This window comes from Gadus morhua, chromosome 2 (assembly GCF_902167405.1).
Source record: "Gadus morhua chromosome 2, gadMor3.0, whole genome shotgun sequence".
NCBI lineage: Eukaryota > Metazoa > Chordata > Actinopteri > Gadiformes > Gadidae > Gadus > Gadus morhua.
Window position 1 is genome coordinate 16,848,373 of NC_044049.1, and position 8,889 is coordinate 16,857,261.

The 8,889-nt window shown below is 42.0% G+C and overlaps 1 protein-coding gene across 1 annotated transcript; it reads right to left on the reverse strand.

Moving 5' to 3' along the window:
- Positions 1 to 3,751: 3,751 nt before the first annotated feature.
- LOC115534848 (keratin, type I cytoskeletal 13) lies at positions 3,752 to 6,400 on the reverse strand. Its single transcript, XM_030346131.1, has 7 exons — positions 5,841 to 6,400; positions 5,490 to 5,572; positions 5,219 to 5,375; positions 4,784 to 4,945; positions 4,516 to 4,641; positions 4,146 to 4,369; positions 3,752 to 4,004 (listed from the first exon to the last, which is right to left on the reverse strand). The coding sequence occupies exons 1-7, from the start codon at positions 6,282 to 6,284 to the stop codon at positions 3,884 to 3,886; spliced, it is 1,317 nt and encodes a 438-aa protein (XP_030201991.1). The 5' UTR covers positions 6,285 to 6,400; the 3' UTR covers positions 3,752 to 3,883.
- Positions 6,401 to 8,889: the final 2,489 nt, after the last annotated feature.

The following is an 8,889-nucleotide window of genomic DNA, read 5'->3' on the forward strand; positions in this document are numbered from 1 at the left end:
TCTGTCCATGCAAGTGAACGGAGCGTTCCCTCTCCGTCATAACTATCAAACCAAACATCCTTCACATTCACCGAGCGAACATTATGAAAGTAAAATGCACATTTCTCGCTAAAAATGTTTCCATAAAAGCATTTAATGGCGTAACTATGTTACTATTTCCACACAGAATAAAGAAAGATGTCGGCCGTATGCTTCTGTCCAAGCTCACTACTCTCTGCCAGTGACGTCGGGTCAAGCTCAACGCTGATTGGGCAACGCGGCTAATCGTCATGCGTATGAGCGTAAAAAGTTCATTTTTTTGAACTCCTCGCGTACGCGCGTATATGTACGCACGTATATGTATGCGCGTATATATACGCGCGTAAATATACGCGCGTAAATATACGCGGCTAACACGGGTAAAATGTTGCTTTAGCGCATGTAACGCGTGTACGCAGCTCATACGCGCGTAAACCAATGGTTCCCTATGGAAAATTGCCGATTTTATACGCGTCGTACGCGGGATACGCGTTTGGTGTGTTCGTACCTTTAGCCTTGAACGACTTGTGTGACCACTGCTGTGCATTTTGTTTAGTCATTTCATATGCCAGTCCCATATCATAAGCACAAGCCAGCGTCAATTCTTTAGTGTGTAGCAATTTCATGGACGTATTCCTACATTCAACTCATACATTTAAATGTTATCTTGATTGGGCTTTATTTTCATCAGTTAATAAATGTAAGTAACTCACTAGTATATCAGTTAAATCAACTTATACATTTAAGTAATCTTGATTGCAGTTTATATTCAATCAGTTCATAAATGTAAGTAGGCCTACAACTCACTAGTTTTGCAGTTGCATCAACAAAAAAATGTATGTTACTTATAATGCTATTTAAGTTTAATCAACTATTGAATTTATGTAGTATTGACTCAAGGTTAAGTAATGTCACCTAACGGTTTCAAGTAATATGGACTGAAGATGGAGTTGAGTCAAATAGCAATATCTATTTAAGTTAACTTATTGTCTTAGTTGTCTTGACCTACAATTTCAAGGCAGCATGGACGCTCAAATTTTTAAGTTGAAACAACAAGTTCGGGTTTACAGTGTATTTCTCACTTCTCGCTTGTTGGTGTCATCTGGTAATTGTTAGAGACCTATTGTATTTTTTTGCACGTGCATTTTTTATGGTCAAATTGTTGGTAGTTTCCTATTGTTCTGAGTTAATGAAATTGAAGAAAAGACAATATTTTTATTTGACTGCAATTGTTGTAATACAGTTTATGTGAATTTGGTATGGTCAAAAAGTAGTCATGAAATCATACATGTCTTCTCAAATGAACTTGGACAGCTATTCCTCAATACTTGTTCCTTGTGTGTGATATACAAGTTGTGAAGTCTTTTTTTCTTCTAGCATTTGTTATCGTCAAATTGAAGTCTATTGCAGACTAATCCTAACCCTAACCCTAACCCTCGTTAAATTAAAATGATGAAATGCAATTAATTTGTATGTGACTGTAGGGTTATATCCAAAGATATGACGGGAGAGGCATTCGGCCCTCGAGGTATTTACATTTTTCAAATATGGCCCCCTTTGAAAAAAGTTTGGACACCCCTGCCTTAGTAGGTCGGGGATATGTGTCTAAATAAACAATACCAAAGAGAGCTGTCATAAACCAGCTCCCCACTGGAGGGGGCCTTATTTGGTAAATCAACGAATGCACAGGATCGACGAGGAAGGAGTCACATATCAGATTTATAGCCCATTTTGGCATGAACCTCTTGACCTTTAATTAAGACAGGGTAAGGTGCTACAACCTGCATGTGAACTATAATTTGGCACCCACCTTCCACATTGCAGAGGGATGCTGCCAGCCCTGGGAACCCCGCTAGCTCGTTCATTATTAACACGGCCAGGGACTCTGTTCTGGAACCTGATGCTGCTATAGTTGATTCCCCTGAGCATGCACTGGCCCCATTTGTGTTCTCCGAAGCTGGGAGGTCAGCTTTACACTTAATTACATATACATGCTCATGTGTTTCTGATTCTCTCTGTGCATATTGGATTCTAATGTGTTTGTAACTGCTGTTATGCACTTATTACGTGTGGTGTTTGCTGCCATGTTCTGTCAAATTTAAAAGATGTATGTACAGGGTAACTCAGTGTTTCTCACATATTTTGTTACTTGAGCGCCAATCACATGGCCTGTTTATGTGTGTTGTGTTTAAATGCGCACTTCTTTTAAATTGGTTGTTTTAAAATCTTTTTTTGTGCATAGAGATGGAAACATTTCTTTAAGTAAGCCATTGACCACACTTCTATACCAAGTCACATTACGGGAGTTTAATATTATTGATACCAAATGATTGTTCCAATACGAATTATCACACATCTGACAACTCTGCTGAATTATTTTGCATTATTTAAGGGTTATCCAAAAACCGGAAAAATGCCTTTAGCTAATGAGTAGAACCAAAATGACCCACAGCAAAGGCACAGCACTAGATGTAGCCCAGCCACGTTCATCATGTCCCTAGGTGGCTGACTACTCCCCTTTCATTTAATAGGGTTTTTGATAACCAAGTCAGGTCAAGAGTGAATGAACTGCCTGATGTGCACCGACAACATGTGTTTAGATATTCTGTTGAGTGCAAAATGGTTTGTCATAGCCACAGCTCTTCTGCTGTGTGTTCTCCCCATGTGCCGGCCACACCCCATGTTTGTCTCCGTGCTCTGCCTGCTAAACTCAACTGTTCACTTCACACCTGGCCTGCATCAGCTCATCAACTCCCCTTCAAATGCACCTGTTTTCCCTGCTGTCGTTGCCAGATCGTGCATCAAACTTCAGTGGTAGTTATTCATACATGGCTCCAGTATTCATATTACTAGTCGTTTATTCTCCTGTTGTTTCCTTTTGCCTTTTTGTTTTGTGGGTCAACACCTCCAGCCTGCCGGCCTCACTCCCTCCAGCCTGATGCTCCCCACTCTCCAACCTGCCCCCTGCCTCACCCCTGGTCTGCTCCAAATAAACCTGTTCATTACTCCAACCCCAGTCCTGTCTGTATTCTGCTCTTGGGTCCAGCAGCTATCCAACCTTAACATGGCTGAATGCAGAATATGTCTGAATGGGTGGGGCCCAGCAGATATGCCAGAGCAAATAAAACATGAGCTTGCAGATTATAGGTATAGGTTAGCTGTCATATTATGCACCAATTCAATATTGAATGCCCCAAAAATGTATTACATTAGTTATTTGACATTCCAATATAATTCAATACTAATAATGCATGTTGTGAGTGGTTGTGACCCCCCAAAACGTTTGACCATAGGATATTGTTTTCCATCCAAGAACTATTCAACCTGCAAACACGTAGCTGACTATCTTATTTTGTCATTCAAACTACCAGTTTTACTTGGAAGTTGGAAGTCATATTCCACAAAACCTACCAAGAAATCTATTTATGTTAACGGTAAATTGTTGTCTATCCATTGAGCCTCAGGCCTAAATCTTCCGAGTGTCCCGTTGTGCAGGCAATGGCAACGAAGCCTTATCAACTTTATTGTGGCAACCATGCTACATAACAGTTATTTATACTGGAATTGCAAATGATTCTTTAGGGCAGTTGTCCTTGACCCAAAGGTCAGTTCCCAATGTCAACTAATATGAGCCCTGCTTCCATATTCTCGAGCAAGGCATCAAAATTCCAACAGGGTAAAGTAAAGACAGCACTTTTCTCATGTTTTAAGAAAAAAATCAAGGGACACCAGGTAAGTTTCAACACTTTATTTTGCTTTTCCGTTGGTCTATGATGTTGGTCAGGGGTTAAGCCTGATAGACAAATAGAATCAGGTTATGGTTTGTGAGTGTTGAGAGCACTTCTGGCTGGCTTTATCATGGTTTCTAGCAAGTTTCGCTGCTGACCACGACGCCATCCACCACCTCTTCAATGATGGTCACCACCTTTGTTGTTACTGTGCTTGTTGAGCTGCTTGTGTTGCTTGAGCTGCTTTTGGAAATCATGCTGAGGATAGGAGAAACACAATTTATGTATAAACACAGGTTGAGGTTTTGTGTTAATGTCATATTCTCCTTCCCTGAATGTCACAGCACGTACGTACAGTCATCAGAGTCTCTCTCAAAAATGTGAAATGGTCCCCCTCACCTGGAAGACATATCCCCGTCCAACAGCCTTCTGTACTCAGCGATCTCCATCTCCAGTCTGGTCTTGATGTCCAGCAGCATCTGGTACTCCTGTCCCTGTCGGCCCAGATCGGCTCTGAGCTGCACCAGCTGCTCCTCCATGTTGGTCACCTGGTTCTGGTAGCCAGCCAGAGACATGGAGTAGCGGTTCGAGATCTCTGCCAAGGAGCCCTCCAGCGACGATTTCTGCACATGGACACAAATCAGCCAAAGCAATCGGTCAGGTTGCTCAGTGATAACAATAGTCTTGACTTTGGATCAGGTGCAGTTAAATCAATCAGGTCATCAGTGATATTATACGGATCAGATGATTGGTTTAATGTTTGGTTTACCATGCTGAGCTGTGACTGCAGTTCGATCTCAAGGCTCTGCAGAGTTCTCTTGACCTCCGTCATCTCAGACCTGGATGTATTGAGAGTCTGTGTGCTGACTACGACTTCCGTTTTGAGATTCTCCGACTATTTCAGGGGGGGGGAAAGAAAAGTTTTGAGTCATGCGTTTATCAATCATCATGTCTTGTTGTGTATCTAGGAGTAAAAGTCGAAGAAATTCAGTGTAAAGGTTCATACATTTTCATATAAGCGCAAATGTTTTGCCTACCTTAGTCTGGAACCATGCCTCCAGTTCTTTTTGGCTCTTGGCGGACGCGGTCTCGTAGTGTTCCCTCACTTCAGCAATGATCTTGCTGAGGTCCACCTGGGGGGCAGCATCCACCTCTACGTTGACCTGTCCACTCATCTGGGTGCGCGCAAGCAGGAGCTCCTAGAGGAGGGACAAAAACACAAATCCAAAGGATGCATCATTGCCCCTGTCCTCGCCTCACTTGTAATATATCGGTTTGATGTTTGCATGAGCAGGGAAAGTGATTAAAATAAAAACAGAATGAAAGAGATAACATTTGAATTTTTCTTGAAGTGCAAGGAAGTTAAATTAGTCAAATGTTCTCCAAATGGTTTTCTGATATCTGTCACGGTTAAAGTTGGCTACGTCAAAACTAGCACTGGGTTTTGGCGCCAGGAGGAGGATGTCACTAACCTCCTCGTGGTTCTTCTTGAGGAAAATCAGTTCCTCTCTCAGGCCCTCAATCTGCATCTCCAGATCGGTTCTGACCATAGTCAGCTCATCCAGAACCCTTCTGAGCCCAGCGATGTCTGCTTCGACGGACTGGCGCATAGCCAGCTCATTTTCATACCTGCAGAGCAGACCATTCTTTATTTTTACTTGCAATACTTTTGCTTTGCAATACTTTTGCTTTGAAATATACTAAATGGTTGGATATACTTTATGATCAAAGAGAAGTACTTACTTGACTCTGAAGTCGTCAGCAGCCAGCTTGGCATTGTCAATGGACAGGTAGACTCTGCTGTTGCCACAGATGGCATCCTGGATCTGGAGGGAAAAAATGGTGGCTTTCTTATGATGCGAGGATTTATCGGTCCAACTTGTCTCTGACATCTGCTTACATTTTTAAAGTATTTATGAATGTTAGATGACAGATTACTATAGTAAGTAAGCAATTCCACTTCCACCTGTCGACATTCTAATAAAACCGGTTTCATAACTTATCTGTGAATTGGTCGGGTAAACAAAGCATCATGAGTCATGTGTAAAGGAAAGGCCATGTATTGAAGAAGATAACATGCTGTCAGGCAATTACCTTGCCCTGGAGATCAGCGATGGTGAGCTGGAAGGCAGCGTAGTCTCTGGCCGCTGGCGAAGTCTTGCTATCCAGAAGCTGGCGGATCTTCAGCTCCAGGTCAGAATTGGCCAACTCCAGGCTGCGCACCTTGGCCAGGTAGGTGGCCAGGCGGTCGTTCAGGTTCTGCATGGTGGCCTTCTCGTTGGTAGACAAATCAATGCTTTCAGACATGTTGAACCCGCCACCGGCACCGAAACCACCGCCGCCGCCACCGCCACCGGATGAGAAGGACCTGGATGCACTGGAGCTGGAGATACGAGAGCCCGAGCCCCCTGCACCCCCGTACACACTCATAGCTCCCATGCCCATGCCTGAGCCCATAACTGAGCCCATGCCTGAGCCTGATAGCCGGCTTCCACCTTGTGAGCTCCTCATGGAGCTGCTGCTGGAGTAAAAGGCCATGTTGTTGTGGTGGTTTCAGTGATGCCGGAGGCAGTGTTTCTCTGTCAGCGGTAGAGGAGAAAGTGAAGATCTGCTGAATGAGCTGTGTTTTATATAGAGTGTTGGAATGGAGGAAAGGAGGAAAAGAGGCAAAGAGGGGGAGGCAGGCAGTGAGAGGGAGCAAAATCATTCCAAATATGGGAGGAGGCAAATGGACCTATGGACCCCATGAAGATCTTGACACACAGAATGTGGGTGTGGGCATGACAGTACAATAAATCATAACCAACCATGCATCCACCGATTTATTTACCTTCCAGGGTTCTTGTGAAATATTGACAGAATAGAGATTGTAGGAATGTATTGGAGGTCAGTATTATCGCGTTGCCTTTTATAGTATGTATATTTTGTAGTAGTAACCTAGGTTGATGATTGGAATTGTCCTGGTTTATCTAACTGTGACAGAGGTACAACTGGTTTTAAGGGTAAAGTCATTGTTTGACTAACAAATCCCCTTGCCCACTAAAGCGACTTTAACGCCTGGCCTCATCTTGAGTAAACAGTAATGACAATGAGATGAAATTCCAATGCTGAAGGAGTGTCAAACCACTGTGTTAAAATGAAACATAAAGCTTGCATGCAGAACCCAATAGTTGGAAACACCCTGATTATCCATTAAAGGTTGACGAACCTAATCCTTTGTAGTATAAATTAAAAAAGTTTTTTTGAGTTAGAGTCTTGAGAAGATTGGCGTTATTGATCAGTTCTTTGCTGAAAGCATGTTCCCACGTCCCTGTCTAGCTCGAGGGGGAATTCAGGAGGCTATCTTTGTGCTCATCGCACAAGAAGGATTTTTAATGAACCAACTGTACTGGTCATCCAGATATGATAATGACTGTTGAGTACATATTTAATAAAAAACTGAGTCATAATAATATTTGAATTATCAACCCATCAAGACATTTGTGCTGTGTAATGGTGGGGACATGGGTGATGACATGTTTTTAACCTTCTAATGGACAAAGTCCCCATCCCCACCTGAGTACTACACACAGAAATATCCCCAAAATATATATATTAGACACTCATGTCTTCAAAAGTTGCAGGCAAGTACAATTCAGCACAATAAAAAAAAATACAATGCTATATATTACCTGGGACCTCATTAATTATTTGGCCATTCATTATATTTATTCCATTATACATTTCGTAGTTTAAACACAGTTTTGACCATATCATCATTGTCCAATATGAACCAAAGCCCGCTGTATATGCAGTATATTGTAAACATGCACGCACCTGTCATGTCCACCTACTTCATGCATATAAAGTTACCTGTTAAACATCCCATATGTATTCCAGCATCTCAAGACTCTTCATCATTGCAACAAACTTCATTGTTTTTTTTATATGTTTAATCTTTGTATCTATATCTATATTCTGTATGACTGCATTGAAAGCATAGAAAGAAAACGGTGTCAAATTCATGTATGTGTTTACAGACTGGGCCAATAAAGCTGATGACTGATTTTGCCTCTCTAGCCTATATGGGCCCCTTGGTATATAAGTACTTTAAGAACATTATGTCTTGTTCTTTGGGGTTGATGGCCTGTCAAGCATTGTCCAAATCTGCGCTAGTGTTTACTATATTCACCGAAAACTGAAATGAGAACAATGATGTACAGGATTGTCACCGATGTCATGCATCAGAATAAACATGGGCAATCTGAATGTAAAACATGTAACGATGCTTTCTGGGGTCAGTCATCTAGAAGAGGCAGTTTGTTTCTCTCTCCACCATGTGGTGCAAGAGGTGTTATCGTAGCCTACTTGGATTGAACATTTGGCGGAATTTCACACTTTTTTGAGAAGATTTATGATTAAATGCTTGGTAGCTTAGTAAACCGCTGTCATTGAGTTGGTGTTGGCCTCACTTTCAACATTCCTCCCTTCCTCTACCTGTCCTGGGGCACAAAGCCACACCTTGGAAACCTGCTTCAGCCGGTCCCACTATTAACCTGTCAGGCGTGTTTGTACATGCATCTTTGGATTGCATCTACGGTTTCAGTGAATGTCAAAAACATGCTGGAGGTGAGTTAAGCTGCAGAGTTATATAATGATGCTGATAAAGACCCCACCTTTTTGCATTATGAAAGGAAAGAGAAATGTTCAGCGACAGGCGGTTTTCCCCTATAGACGTATAGGCTTCATTAGATGGCCTCTTTTTGACAGAGTCTCAAAATATGCTGACGGTTTAGCGTATCGTGAAACTTCGGCAGTTTGTAATTTTTATACGAGCAAAACTTGTGCCCAACTCCCCTCTAAGAAGAGGTACATGCAAGCTATACTTATATAAACGTATATATATGTTGTTGCAGATATAGATGTAAGTATGTTCATCAAAATTCTATGGACAGGACCATAAAAAATGTATCCGCCAACCTAAACCATAACTTCGAAATAATATTTGACAATCATCAACTACAGCATTAAAATGCCTCTACTGTATCCATGATTTACTTATACCAAGAGCAAAACCTTGATGAGTGTACTAAAGTACATTTTCTAGTCAACCCCCGGCTATAGTTCACACTTTAACAGGGTGTGTCCACCGCTGCATTCCCTG